The sequence below is a fragment of the Nyctereutes procyonoides genome, unplaced genomic scaffold (genome assembly GCF_905146905.1).
Source record: "Nyctereutes procyonoides isolate TBG_1078 unplaced genomic scaffold, NYPRO_anot_genome, whole genome shotgun sequence".
In the NCBI taxonomy this organism is placed as follows: domain Eukaryota; kingdom Metazoa; phylum Chordata; class Mammalia; order Carnivora; family Canidae; genus Nyctereutes; species Nyctereutes procyonoides.
Genome location: NW_026575133.1, coordinates 26,343,585 through 26,359,070, shown reverse-complemented (window position 1 = coordinate 26,359,070; position 15,486 = coordinate 26,343,585). Strand labels below are relative to the sequence as shown.

The following is a 15,486-nucleotide window of genomic DNA, read 5'->3' as shown; positions in this document are numbered from 1 at the left end:
TGGAAAGGGCAGCATGGGGACATCCTCCACATGTAAAGAGAGGGGAGCCCTGGGGCAGGCTCCCCAGTGGGCATACGTCAGAGAGAAGCCCACAGTGCTGGCCGGCCAGGGAGACCTCAGCGGCTGTGCGGACCAATGCTGACAAACCACAGCACGCTCCTTGCTGTGTTGCTCACGAAACTACGAATCTAATGGCCACTTTACCAAAAAGGCCAGAGGAGGGACCTGCTTTGGGTAGAGCTAGATCCTGATGCTCCAACGACATCATTGGAATCTCTCTCCCCATCCCTAGACTCTGCTTTCTTGACTGTCCACTGCACCCTCGATCAGGGTTCCCCCATCCCTGGGGTGCCAGAGATGGCCACTGGAACTTCTTGGCTTATACTTCACTGGCCATTTTCCCAGGGGTTCTGGAAAATCCTGAGCTAACCCACCAGCCTGACGCAGGTCACTATCCCATCACTGTGGCCACGAGCTCTGCACGCTCCAGACTGGCCCAGCCTGAGTCCCATGCCCAGGCCTGCGCCTGCTGGGGACCTGGGGGTGGATGAGGGTGACCCCAAAGGAACACAAAAATCACAGTCCACGCAAGCCAAATCTAGAGGTGCCCACCACCCCACCCTGTCCATGTCCTGCAGTCCTTCAGAAGACCCCAACCACGGTACCTCTAAGAAGAATGCTAGGCCCCTTGGGGGCACCATCACCCTCACCAGGGCATGCATGGGCAAAATGAGGGGTCCAGACCCCAGGGATACCTGATCCACCCACAGGTGAGGCTCAGGGGAGGCAGCTGGGCCCAGTGTCACAGCAACTGCCCCCCACCACACCTGCGTGCCAGGCGGTCAGCTCGACTGCCCCAGGGACCACTGCTAGGCCGGGGCCACTGGGGCAGGACTGACCAAGTTCCAATCTGCTGGGCAATCAGTCTGAGTCCAGTGCTGAGGGGCTGCTTCTCCCAGATGCTTTCCAGAAGGGGAGCCAGGGGATGTGAAGAGCCAGGGAGGAAGGCAGGGAGAGCCACCCGGGGTCCGATGGGGTCGCGCTACAGGGCAGCAGAACTCCAGTGTGCGACAACGTCAGGAAGCTGGGGGTGGGGGGGCTGCCCCCAGCGGTCCCCAGCCTGAAGACACCGCCAGAGCTGGGGGAGCACACTGAGATCTCGTGGGCACAGCCTGGGTCCTGCCTGTGACACAGGGAACCTCGGCCCAAAGAAAACCAGAAATTGTGTGATCATCAGAGACAAGAGCTGTGTCTTCAAGGATGGGGGTCCCGGGGCCACAAGCCACCTTCTTTTCCTCATTTTTCTGGGGAAGATGCAAACACCAGAGACCTAATGAGTGGATCAAAAGTGTACCTGCCCTGGGGTGTTAGCAGACCGCACACTCTCTCTCGGGACAGTGCACCCTCGCCCCCCAGGCCAGCTCATGCCCACGACACTGGCCACATCCCAGAGCCATGACACCTGGGGGAGGGCAGAGGCTGTCTCCGGGTCTCAGAGGGGCTCCCAGGCGGGGGCTCTCTCAGCCTTTGGGGGGGCAACTGGCTCAGCCCGAGTGGCCAAGGTTTGTGTTGGGTTAGAGGCCGTTCTAACAGCACGAGCTGTCAGGCCACAGTTCCTGCCACGCTTAGAGCGGTGTCCCCCCAGGCCTCACGGCCTCACTCTGCAGCCACCTCCCAGCCTCACCTGGGACCCCCTTCTGGGCACTGCAGAGCCCACCCAAGGTGTTTACAGTTTGAGAACCTTTCCCCTCTCGCCCTGGATGTGAAGCAGGCTTGGTCAGGGACCAAGAAGGGCAACTACTGTCCCCCGACCACCAGCCAAAGCACAGGTAAATGGAGCAGGTGTGGAGGATGCCACGATGGACATGCCTGCCCCTGCCTCTCCCACGCCTTCTCACCCGAGGTGCCTGGGGGCCCCTCCCCAACCTCCTGGGGGGCCCAGCATCCAGATGGACTGGACTGCTGGGTGGTGGCACTGCCCCCGAGACCCCCTAAGCCCATAAACTAAGAAGAACACAGGCCTCTCATTCAAAACAGCCCATGGGCAAGAGGCTGGACGCAAGTGGGGCCCTGTCCATCACGAGGGCAGTGTACACCCACACAAGCAAAGCGGAAGTCCGGCATGACCCAGTAAACGTGACCATATGCACGCCCCGTGACCCAGCAGTTCCATCTCAAGCAAATCTACCATACGTGGACTCACGCCCACGTGCCCGGGAAACATGGATCGGACATTCCTGGCAGCACTTCAAAGAATGGCCAAACCGGGACCCACCCGAGTGTGTCCCCGCCAGGGGAGGGGAAGAGAGAAGTGTGTTCACACCACGGAGGACGCAGGGCCACCAGGACGAACCGGCTACGCTCGGTGAAACACGCAGTAACTCCAGGTAGATGAAGGTCAGCCCAGGAAGACCGACTGCATTCTGGAAGGAAGCAGACCCACATGGGAGAACCGCAGACAATGGCACGCAGCTGTCCCCATGCAGGGTGCCATGGGGCCTCGGGCGCTCTCCGGCCTGCGGGCCCGCAGAGCACAGGGTTGCTCTGGCATCCTCTGGGGTGTGTGTGTGGCGAGTGCCATCTGCAGGGCAAAGGGGGGAGGTGCAGGGCCCCCGCTGCCCAACAGAAGTGCCCTGAGCCCCGATGTGAGCCAGGGAGGCAGGCAAGAACCTTCTAGCAGCTACGGTGACAAAAATTAAAATAAGCAAGTGAAATTAACCTAAGATAGCACCTTTGAGCATGTAAATGGTACGCAACATTATAAACGAGCTTTTCCACATTCCTCCTCTCCCATGCAGCCTCTGCCATCTGTATCTTGGACTTCCAGCCCAGTCTGTATCGTGACCCAGCCCAGTGGTCAGCAGCCCCCCGCAGCTTGTGACTCATCGGCGCAGCAGAGTGGCCCCCGCAGAGACGCCTCGCACGTGCTTTCACGCGCACAGAACCCAGCGTCCCCTTCCACCTGTGGCCTCCTCCTCAGATGGCTCCTTTGCTGCCTTACCTGTAATAGAGCTCCTCTCACTCTGCCCTGCATGCTAACAAATGCAGATTTACGTCCTTTGGGCAAACAAATAAAAAGATATGAAGTTGTAACACCTTCGAGAAAAGACACACTGCGTCCCATCCTCTGCCTGCTAGGCCAGGCGGCTGTCCCCGGAGGTGAGACGGTGTCACCGACAGCATCACCGTCACCTCACCGTTGCTGAGGGCCTGCCGGATGCCTGGCACTAAACAGTTCTTAACGTACAACATCTCCTTAGGTATTTAAAAATTATGAAGAATGGTCATGGAAAAACACTCAAAACACCGTTCTAGAAAACAGCAGGCTGTGCAATAATATAATGCCATTTTTATAAAAAAAATAAAGATATATATGTATCTTATACATTAAATCTACACACAGTGAGCAGGCTAGAAGGATCTGGCCAACTGTTGATGAAGTTTACATCCCTGGAAGACAGTCACGGGGGACTCCGAAAAGCACCAACCCTGGGGCTGCAAAGTAGGACATGGGCAACACCACGCAACAGAGCATCAAGCAGAGGGTGCCCAGTCCCGCTGCTCAACAACAGGCCTGGGTGCTGTACCTTTGAGGGAGTGATGGAATTAGGGACTTTGGGGCCCCAGGCAGCTCTCTTGAAATGTTTCTGAGGTTTGTAAGTGGAGTCTTCCTCACTTCCTCAGGCCAGACATAGCCCAGGGGACCCAGAACACCCTCCTTTGAAGGCCGGTATTTCAGGTGTGCTAGGGGCTTGAAGAGAGCCTCTAGTGCCCTGGGAGCGTCCAGGACGTGGCTAGAAGGGACTTTCTGGCCGCAGACCCCACATGGATCAAACCTTCCCCACTCACCTAGTGTCCACCCCAAATCCCAGGTCTCTTGGGTCTCACACACAACAGAGGGGCCTCACAGTGAGTAAGACCTTCTAATCCATTTCCCTGACCCAGGTCATTTGTTTTCTAAAGATTTTTACATTTATTTTGGAGAAAGAGAGTGAATGTGAGTGGGGGGAGGGGCCAAGGGAGAGAATCTCAAGCAGACTCTCCATGAGCATGGAGCAAGACACAGGACTTGATCTCATAACCCATGAGATCATGACCTGAGCTGAAACCAAAAGTCAGACGCCAGACCAACTGAGCCACCCAGGAACCCCATTTCTCGGAAGACGTTAAGCAGACACTCAGGACAGATACACCCCCCCTTCCCCTCGACCCCCGCCACCAATCCAAGTACCTCTGGGTAACCATGTTTTAGCCAAACCATCTAGCAACCACAAAATTGTATTTTCTCCGAAGAGCTATTATCAAAATTGTCCAGGACAGGTGAGACATTGCTCTGATGTCTAAGACACCCTCAATGGCCCAACAAGCCAAACCTCAATCCCACAGGGCACCTCCCCATGCCCACAAGCAACTACCTAATCCCTGAGAGATGCCTGTTGGCGATCTGCTGAAAACCAGGCTGACCCAGGAAAAGAACACAAGTTCCTCTGGAGATGGAGGTTTGGTTCTAAGGGGTCCCTGACCAAGGACCTGGCATCTCTAAGTTCTGTCTCCCACAAACAGAAGACAGAGCACGAGAGGGAGGGTGACCAGGAGGGGCTGAGTGCCCAGAAGCTGGAAGCTCCATGTGCAGGGAAGGCTCTGACCACCTTGCCCAATGGAGCACGGCCCAAATTCAGCCTGAACAGCTGCAGCCTGGGACGGCTGGAGCCCTTGGTCTCTTGTCTCCACACTACACCCTGTTCAAATCCCAGTTGTGAATCCTGGACCCTGTATCAAAAGCTGCTTTACCTGTCCACTCTCTGCTATGAAAAGGTCAGCTAGGCCCGTCCTTAGGGGACAGTTACAGAGAGGTCAGCAAATGTCCACATACTGTTCTTTTTGGAAAAAATAACCCCCTTTATTTTGGGGAAGAAAACCAAACCAAACCATGGACACCCCAGGAATCCACGGAGGAAGAGAGGCAGGTGAACTGGACCACGTGTGGGGCACTCACCTGAACTTTCCTGTCCGCACCTGCAGGGCTCTCATTCCACAGCGCTGGGCACCACCAACGTCACCCACGATATCGTCCCCAATCATGATGGCCTGCCGGGCAGGGACATGAGCTCAGAAGTGGTATCAGGACAGTTCATTCCTGTGTTCCTTCATTATTTTTTGACACAATCAACTGCTTGATTTAATGTTTAAAACCACTGTCATACAAATTAAACAAGGCAATATTGTCATCATATAGATGAAAAGTCAACCCACCTTGAATATATCTCCTGCTGCTAAACCCCCCACCCCACCAGCCAGCCTCCTGCTCTGCCCATGAGCCGAGTGGCTCTAACAGTGCATGTGTGGGCAATCTGAAATCAATCAGCAAGTGGCAAAGTGCTACAGAGTCCCAAGGCTGTGTGGGGAGGTGACCCCATCTTGCCTCTACTGGAACACAGGCTCAATTTGACCTGCAGCTAAATACTCTGTAACTAGGTGCCAACCACCAGCTCTGTGAAAACTAAATTTTTGGCAAATCTTTGCAGCTCACAGTTTAGGAGGTTTTGCTTTCAATAATGAAGGTACTACCTATAAAAACCAAAATACCGTGGAAACAAAAACACACACACAGAGGAAATGCTTGCAGCCTGGCTGTCATTTCAAAAAGCATCCTGTGGGATCTACTCTCCCACCTAAAACAAACAGAAAGCCAGACAAACTATATGAAGCAAGTTTTCAAGTTATTGGACAACAGGCCATGAAGGACAATGATTTCTGGGACACAGGAAACATATGAGGTGAGCCCTGCAGTGCCCTCAGTTTCCAGACTAGGGTTGCAGGGAGGGAGGACCTCATGGAGCCTGGCAGACTCCTGGAAGTGAGGGACAGAGCCAGGAACTGGGAGACAGAGGCAGTTAAGTTCTCAAGATGAGTCTCAGAAAAGAAGGGGAGGCCCAGAGAGAGAGGAAGGACGCAGATCTGGAGAGGGTCCCTCTGAACAAGGCAGCGTTCTGTTGACTGCTGATCAGCGTGTGTGAGTGAGGAAACCACCAGGGGAAGAATCACACTGAAAAATGAAAGAAAACACTGCCTGGACCTCACACGGGGTTGGCAATAGTGCCTGTTCCCACCAGCCAGACTGGAAAATCTCATAATTCACAGGGCACTGGGTAGCGTTCTCAGAAGCATCTTGCCTTGGTAGAGGGAAGTAATTAGCCTTAGACCCAACCCTGCTCTGGTGCTGCCTCCCAAATCTTAAAAGCTAGATCTGGAAGGATCAAACAGTTTCCAAGTTGCTTAACTACATCTCAGAACAAAGTGCAAGAAATATTTATAGGCACACAAAAATATCCATCACCCCAAAAAAGCAAAATCCACAACGTCTGGCAACTAATTTAAAAAAGTGATCAGACATGCAAAGAAGACAAATATCACACATAATGGACAGGAAAATCAGTCACCTGATCCAGAACACACATGGATGTGGGATTCTGCAAACAAGGATATTAAATTAGTTACTGCAGGGGATCCCTGGGTGGTGCAGCGGTTTAGCGCCTGCCTTTGGCCCAGGGCGTGATCCTGGAGACCCAGGATCGAGTCCCACATCGGGCTCCTGCTGCATGGAGCCTGCTTCTCCCTCTGCCTGTGTCTCTGCCTCTCTCTCTCTCTCTCTCACTGTGTACCTATCATAAATAAATAAAATAAAATAAAAATTTTAAAAATAAATAAATAAATAAATTAGTTACTGCAAGGGCAGCCTGGGTGGCTCAGTGGTTTAGCACCACCTTCAGCCCAGGGCCTGATTCTGGGGACCTAGGATCGAGTCCCACGTCGGGCTTCCTGCATGGAGCCTGCTTCTCCCTCTGCCTGTGTCTCTGCCTCTCTCTCTCTCTGTCTCTCATGAATAAATAAGTAAAATCTTAAAAAAAAAAAAAAAAAGAGGGGATCCCTGGGTGGCGCAGCGGTTTGGCGCCTGCCTTTGGCTCAGGGCGTGATCCTGGAGACCCGGGACGAATCCCACGTAGGGCTCCCGGTGCATGGAGCCTGCTTCTCTCTCTGCCTGTGTCTCTGCCTTTCTCTCTCTCTGTATGACTATCGTAAATAAATTTAAAAAAATTAAAAAAAAAAGAGGCCAGAGATGTTGGCTACATTCTTAAAAAAAAAATTAGTTATTGCAACTATCTTCCATATGTTCTAAAAGTTAAGTAGGGACATGAAAGATAAAAGAAAAGATCCCATTCGAACTTCTAGAGATGGCAACTGCACCAGGTTTTTTTCTGATGGAGAAGAACTGCTTTTATTTTTGATTACTAGTAACAGTGTAACTTACTGATATTTATAACCAATGGTAAGTGAGCAGTACTAAATAATGCTTATGTTTTATTTACATAGGTAGCACTTGAGATACATTATGTCTAGAATGGAAAACCTGCCAGATGAAATTAATACTGGATTACCCAGTACAGAAGAAAATATTAATGAACTTGAAGATACAGTAATAGAAACCACCGAAAATGAAACTAAGAGAAAAAAAGACTTAATAAAAATGAACAGAGTAGGGAGCCTGGGAGGCTCAGTCACTTAAGCATCTGCCTTCAACTAGGGTCATGATCTTGGGAGTCCTGGGATGGAGCCCCACATAGGGCTCTTTGCTCTCAAATAAAATCTTTTAAAAAAAATGACAGAGCATCATCAAGCTATGACATGACTTCAAAGGGCCTGATACATGTGTAACTGGAATCCCTGATGGTGAGATGAGAAGAGGTGACACAAACAATATCTGACTTCCTCCTAATGGCTGAAAAATTTCCAAACACAGTAAGACTCATAAATCCACAGATACAAGATCCCAATCAACACCAAACACAAGAAACCTGAAAAAAATTACATTAAGGCATGGCATAATCAAATTGCCCAAAGTCAGTAACAAGAAGAAAAATCTTAAAAACTGCTGGAGAAAAAAACAAAGGCATATTACATACTGAGAAACAAAGATAAAACATGAGATTTCCCACCGTAAACAACGTAGGTGAGTAGCTGGTAGGGAACCATCTGTAAAGCCCTGAGAGAGGGAGACACACCAACCTAGAATTCTATACCCAGCAAAAGTATCTTTCAAAAACCAAAGGTGAAATAGACATTTTCAGATGTCGTAAGCTAAAAGACATTATCACCAACAGATCCACACAAAAGAAATATAAAAGGAAGTCTCTCAGGCAAAAGGAAAAGGGTACTAACTGGAAATATGGAGCTTCACAGAAGAACAGAGAAAGGGTGACCCACGGGACATGTTGACATTTGTGCCTACTTTCCCTTCTTCTCCTGGCCAACTCCTAACAGGCTTTCAAGACCACTGCCTTTGAACCCTGCTGGGTCCTGAGGCCCTCCCAAAGCCCTCTAATTACCCCCTTGCACAGCATGTCCCTACTGCATTATACTGCTTCACTTCTCTTTTTTCCAGCAAGTGTGAGGTCCCACAGGCAGGGATGTGAGTGGATGCTGGCATTTAGCTAATGACCAGCAAAAGCTTGTTGAGTGGACTGGTGCTTGGATTGAAGGCATGGCTGCCCATGTCTGGAGAGAGGGAGGAGGCACAGCCAACAAGACTCTTCACTGGTCAACAGTGTAGAGTCTACTTCAGTGTTGCCTGAACTGGAGTCATTAGTGGGCCTCCTTTTGCCATATCAATCTGTATTATTAATATTCTTGTTTAAATCGATTCATACTGGGATGCCTGGGCGGCTCAGTGGTTGAGCATCTGCCCTTTGGCTCAGGTCATGATCCCTGGGTCCTGGGATCGAGTCCCACATCGGGCTTCTTGCAGGGAGCCTGCTTCACCCTCAGCCTGTGTCTCTGCCTCTCTGTGTCTCTCATGAATAAATAAATAAAATCTTAAAGAAAAAAAAAAGAAAAGAAAAGAAACAATCAGGGGTGCCTGGTCCAACACCTCAGACAACCAAACATGTTCCCAGATCTATTCTCAAGTCCAGTCAGGAATTTACACGGTAGAGACTAAACAGGCCTGAGAAACCAGACTCCCATGACAAGGTGGGTGTCCTGATGCTGCCAGGACAGAAGCTTCGAAATCAACAGTTATTCCCCAAGTCTCCTCTCTGGAATCCAGATGCCAGGTGTGGCTAACCAATGAACAGACACACAAGCCAAAATCAAGGAAAATCAAATTGATGACTGTGAAGCAGTCACACTGGGGGACTCTTACCCGTGAGTCTGGACTCTGCCTGTGAGGACAGGAGCCCACATGGAGCTTGTCTGCAATCTTAGAGTGGGGCATACAGGGCAGTGGAAACAGAGGCAGGCCCTATATGACCAGCAGAACAGACTGAGCTGAGGATTCAGATGCAGCCACGGCAACCCGGCTCACATTCCAGCTCTGTTATCTCCTAGCTCTGTGGTCCAGGGCAAGCCTCCACTTCAATCTGCAGAATGGGTACAAGCAGTGTGGCATTTAAATGAAATCATGCAAGTTAAGCATCAAAGCCAATGCCTGGACATGAACTATCTGTACATGTTAAAAAAGAAAAAAAATATTAGGAAATGTTTTTTTGGGGAAATTCCTAATCTAGCCCTGATGGAGACAGTCCAGCCTCTATCATGGTGCTTTTGCCTCCAGTGACCCAGCATCTTTGTATCAAGCTGCTTGGGGCCCAGGCAGTGAGGACACAGGGAATCAAAGAGACATAGTCCCTACCCTCATGAAGCTCTCAGTGGAACACAGAAGACAGATGATCATCAGACAATCTCACAAATACATAACCAAGACCTGTGAAAAAGTACAGGAGTCTCTAAGGGGGTAGTGGTCAGGGACGGCTTCCTGCAGGAGGTGAGGTTTTGAGCTTCAATGTGAAGGGCAAGAGGCCACCCAGGTTAGGAGGTAGGGGAAAGGGTGAGGGCCTGTCCGGCAGGGGACCCCACATGTGTACCAACAACCCATCTGCCACCACTCACCAGTGCAGGCCTGAATTCCAGGAAGTACAGGCTAATAAGCCTGAAGCAACTGTCCCTGAAAACATCCAAACAGGCATTCAAAGAAGTGGAGGAATCATGAGGTGTTTGTGGAAAAGGCCAAAGACCAAGCTGGTGCCTCTCTGGAAGCCAGGGAGGTAGTTGCAGGTAAACATGAGGCTCTTCTAACAACCGGCACAGGCGGTGTCACAGGTACCAAGCCCCTGTCACTCAATTGTATACAAGCAGAGGCTGAAGGGGCTCTTCAGCAGTGAAGCCACAGGCAGATCCCGGCCCCAGGAGGAAGCCCGGAGATGGACAATGACCACCAGTATGAAGAACTGTGCCCAATGCCAGCGGCTACCACACCTGCCCTCCCCCACAAGACACGTGAAGAACTTGAAAAAAACTGCATTTCTTCCAGTGAATATTCTAAACTTCATAGGCTTCACTAATGCTCTCTGCTCTCGTCTCTAATCCACATCTCCCGAGTCAGTTTTGCACGTGGGTGACACACTATTTGATTTTAGGTAGAACGACATTGCATCTTAATGTAACCGTTTGGCATTTATTTTTGGAGTAATCTATGGTAACTAAGTGATTCTGATTCTCCACTTACAGGAGTGATCGAAATTCCTTTAAAATACATTTATTTAGGGGCATCGGGGATCCCTGGGTGGCTAAGCGGTTTAGCGCCTGCCTTTGGCCCAGGATGTGATCCTAGGGTCCCGGGATCGAGTCCCACATCAGACTCCCTGCATGGAGCCTGCTTCTCCCTCTGCCTGTGTCTCTGCCTCTCTCTCTTTCTGTCTCATGAATAAATAAAATCTTCAAAAAGGTATATAAATAAATAAATAAATAAATAAATAAATAAATAAATAAATAAATAAATAAAATACGATACAATACATTTATTTAGGGGCACCTGTGTGGCTTGGTGGGTTAAGTGTCTGACTCTTGTTTTCAGCCAGGTCATGATCTCAGAGACCTGGGATCGAGCCCCACATCAGGCTCCCCACTCAGTGGGGAGTCTGCTTGAAGATTTTCTCCCTCTGCCCCTTGCCTGACTCTGCATGCTCTCTGTCTCTCTCTCTCTCACATAAACAAATCTTTAAAAATAAATAAATTTTAAAAATAAAATACATTTATTTAGGGGTGCCTGGGTGGCTCAGTCAGTTAAGCATTCAACTCTTGATCTTGGCTCAGGTCTTGATCTCAGGATCATGAGTTCAAGCCTCACAGTGGGCTTCACGTCCACTTAAAAAAATTTTTTTTTAATTTAGTTAAGTTTTTAAAAATAAAGTGATTTGAAGAATAATTAAGCAAATAGAAGTGCTGGTAGGCAAGTACCCAGGTATGGTAAAAATTGTAAATTTTTTCTAGAATGACTGATGCTGGGGAGTACACTGCCAAATTCAAATGGGTTTAATTTTTATGTCTATCAAGCTCCCACGCAGCTCTGGGGAAATCATCGGTCACCAAAGAAGAAAACAGCCAGTAGCAACGTGTGCATCCTGAGGAGGGAATGGCTGCAGAGCCTGCTGTATGCACAGGTGATGCTGCAAGCCAGGGGTCACCCAGGCCACCATACGCCTCAGCTGGGGGTGGGGGGTGGGGCTGGAGCAAGCGGTGCTCGGCCCCGGGGGTCGCACCAGCCATGAGCCTCAGTACGAGATTCTGCTGTGCCCTCTCAAGGAGTTCTCCTGAAACCATTAAGTCGGCCTGTGAACATGCATCACATTCCAACTTAGGATCCTGTCCATTGCTACCAGAGGCTCCAGGGGCCATCTTGCTAGAAGTTCCTTGGAAATGAAACAGGCCTTCCAATGATTACATGTCAAGCCTGATGCCTTCTGTGCTTGTGGGGAAAATGAAATTTTGTGCACACGTACTCCCCAGGCAGCAGAAATTCCTCCCCCTCAGAACAGAGCCTCTCAGGGTTTCCTGGGCGAGCACATTTGTCGACGTGGCCCACAAAGATGGAAGCAGAGATCTGGGCCCTTGGAGGAAGAACTGTGGAGAAGCAGCAGCTACACTTACGCATGATGAGCCGCTGCCCAATCTAGACAGCGCCCCAAAGCCGCGTGTGACGCTCGGGGAACGAGGGGTGCTGGAGATGCGGGGTGCGCAGCTGCCCGGAGCAGTGATGCCTGTCCGGGCCATCTTGTGGGCTCCGCATACCAAAATGCGCTGGGGCCCCCGGGGATTTCACAGATTTACTATCGGTGAAGGGCAATAATCACGCAAGGAGGAGCAATTATTGCCAAATCATTTAGGATTTAAAAAATCATTGGCAAGAAGATAGAGGTCAAGAGGTGTGCTGTCGGGGGAAATAAAAAACCCCTACCTGTCAGGCCTGGGATGCACTTCCTCTCTGACTGCGATATGGTGAAGGGAGCTCGGAGACACCGCGAGGCTAGACTCCCAGGTACGCAGAAATCCAGTGCTGGAGGGGGCACCGCAGCCCTGCAGGCGGGTTTTCTGCTTCGAGCTCTCACGCAGATGCATTCACCTCTCTTAAATCTTTCCTGCCACCATCCCTTTACCATCTTGGGTGCCAGGGGGAGAAGCCATTCTAACAGGTGATGATGTTTGGGAGCATGACCTTCCAGTGCCAAGGAAATTGCCCAAGCAAGCCTACGTTTCAGACGTTTCTGGTTATCCCAGGACTCTGGCCAGGAGCCCTTCTCCCTCTCGTAGGGCAGCCGGGCTGGTGCTGCAGGAGCACTGGGCTCCGTCCGGATCTCAGCCGGAGGGGGGCACACACGCTCACAGGGAGATGCCTCAGGAGGACATCCACCTAGCGCTCGAGGAGCCCCAGATCTTCAGCCTCCGAGACCTGCAGACGGCTCATTGCCAAGTCATGTCCCCCAGAGTCTGACACATTCGTGAGGAACACCACCAACACAGCACAGCTCAAAGATCACTGTTTTATAAGAAGTAAGACACAGGGTGCGTTAAGGATGTGGGGGATTGCAGCTGGCAAGGAAGGTAAACTGATACCACCTTTCTGAAATAAGCCATGTGCATCATGGCCTCACAACCACCGCACTAGGCAGGATTTCCCCACAAATGATCAGATGTGTACAAAGGATGTGCGTTCATGGGTGTTCGCAGAGTCCAAGAGGGAAAGTGTCAAGGTCCAACAACAGGGGAGGGGGTAACACACATTACAGTAGCCCATGTGAGGAAATACTACATAGCCACAAACGTTATTTTGTGCAAGTGCTTAAGAAGGCACAAAGGAAATTGCTCCCGATGCAATTTAATACGGTGCGTAATATTTAATATTGAAAAAGATCAGGCTTCAAACAGCAGATACAAGATTATCCAAATTGTGCATTAAAAATGTATATATAGAAACTAAAAAGTTGGAAAGTTTAAGCATGCTTTGCGTTTATTCTAGGTTAGTGGGATGATGAACAGTTTTTTTCCTTGTACTTTCTGAATTTTCCCATCTCCTTTAATGAATGTCAGTTACTACATACGATAAAATTCTTGTGCTTTGAGAAGAAAATCTATTTTTAAAAAGGCTCTTGGTGGCGGGGGTGGTGGTGGGGGGGAATGTCTTCGGAAAAAGTAAGGTTTTACAGACACCTTGTGACTGAGATAGATGCCAAGGGCAACCTCAAAGCCAGAACTTCCCGAAACTCCAGACGGTCTCAAACCCGAGGCTGGGGTGATAGGCCTGTCCCTGTCTGGAGACAGAGCTTCACGTTCAAATCAGGGCCTGCAGGAGCAGATGAGCCACTCCTCTGGCTCGCTCTCCCGATGCTCCAGGCTCACGATGTCCCAGCCAGGTGTCCCTGAACTGACACCCAAGACTGTACACACAGATAGGAGGCAGGGCTTGGGCTGGTACAGGGGACTGGGGATGTGTCTTCCATGGATATATGTGATGGGGAGGAGGCCAAGAGAGAAATGAGTGGCCCCACGTGGACATTCACTCCCCAGCCACAGGTCTCACCACTAGGGTAACAGCCTGTCCCCACACCCACATAGCTAGGACGAATAATCTGAGAACCAGCAACAGAATGACAGCACCTAGTCCATGTTTTATGCCTGGCCCTCTTGGGAAAAATCTACAAATCTTGCCCCCATGTTTGATAAGCCGTCCTGAGGGCATCTACCCTCCCCACCTAAGATCGTAACTTCATATTCTATAGTATATATTCTGTCAAAATATATAGTATTTTTCAAAATAGCAAGTGATGCTGTACTACTAAATACGCCTTTTCAAAGTTCAATTACCAAGCCTAGAAATCCCACTATAGGGCAGCCTGGGTGGCTCAGTGGTTTAGCACCACCGTTGGCCCAGGGCGTGATCCTGGAGACCCAGAACCGAGTCCCGCATTGGGCTCCCTGCATGAAGCCTGCTTCTCCCTCTGCCTGTGTCTCTGCCTCTCTCTCTGTGTCTCTCATGAATAAATATATAAAATCTTTAAAAAAATAAAAATCCCACTATATGTTCGGCCCCCTCCTTGAGAAGTGGGGTACCGCAAACGCCTGGAGGGCATGGGGTCCCTAGCAGAATAATCCTAGGATCAATACTAGGGTTTCTGCAACTACTCCCTAATACTGTCCTTCTCAACTGGGGGCAAAGTGGCCCCCGGGGAACGTGTGGCAACATCTGGAGACATCTGTGGTTTCACAACTGGGGGAAGGATTGCACAGGACGCTCCCCCTCCCCCAAAGAATGATCTGGCTCCAAAATGTCAAGAGCACCGAGGTGTAGAAACGTTGCCCTAACCTTAAAATGGAAACGTGAGCTCCGACAAGGACTGGAGGGAGGACTTCGTGAAATAAACAGACACGTGATGGTGCCCAGGTGTGCCCAGCACACGTGGTGCTCCAGCATTCCAGGTCCTTCCTTGCCAAGCCTCAGGCTCCCCATCTGTGAAATGGGTGCCCCCAGCTTCTTGGCTGCTGTGTGCCAGCTTCTGTGCTTACTAAGCACTCTGGTTTCAACAGCCCCAATTTCCACAAAACCTGCACAATTTGCAACGGATGCAATTTCTATGTTTATGGAAAACTGCCAAAACCCTCACATCATTTGGGCTTCAGTGTGAAGGTATAAAACCACCCACTGATTCAGAAGCCTTAAGCCATGAGAAATTAGGTATTTCTAGAAGTAACCTTTAAGGTATGTTATTCTTTGCCTTATTACTGAATCCCGGAAAGGGCCTAGTTACCTCTAAGAGGTTTGAATTTCCAATCTATTAGAGTAATACCAGCAATCTGTTATTTCTAGGCTATTGAGGAAAGGTTAGAATGAAAATTGGATTTGGGTGGTTATGTCCATTCCGCGCAGGAGGAGGACTCAGCAGTGGAAGCGGGCTGGGCCCTGGAAGGAGCAGTTATCAAGGGAAATGACTGGTGATAACTTTATTGATTAAAGCAGCTTGAAAAATTTAAGATTTGCCACAGCCTGGCACTTTGGCAGCAAGATCGCTCCTCGTAGGCATTTTTCATTAAAAATAAAATAGCAGGAACAGAGAATTATTACCTTGTGCATAAGACACAGTTCATTTGAAATGGCCTTAT

At 50.0% G+C, this 15,486-nt stretch overlaps 1 protein-coding gene across 1 annotated transcript in view; it reads right to left on the bottom strand.

The window, feature by feature from the left end:
- LHPP (phospholysine phosphohistidine inorganic pyrophosphate phosphatase) overlaps positions 1–15,486 on the bottom strand; it is a 128,686-nt gene that overhangs the window by 73,399 nt on the left and 39,801 nt on the right. Inside the window, exon 6 of the mRNA XM_055300583.1 lies at positions 4,997–5,088. Within this exon, the coding sequence (XP_055156558.1) occupies positions 4,997–5,088 (92 nt within the window). The remainder of the gene's footprint in view (positions 1–4,996; positions 5,089–15,486) is intronic.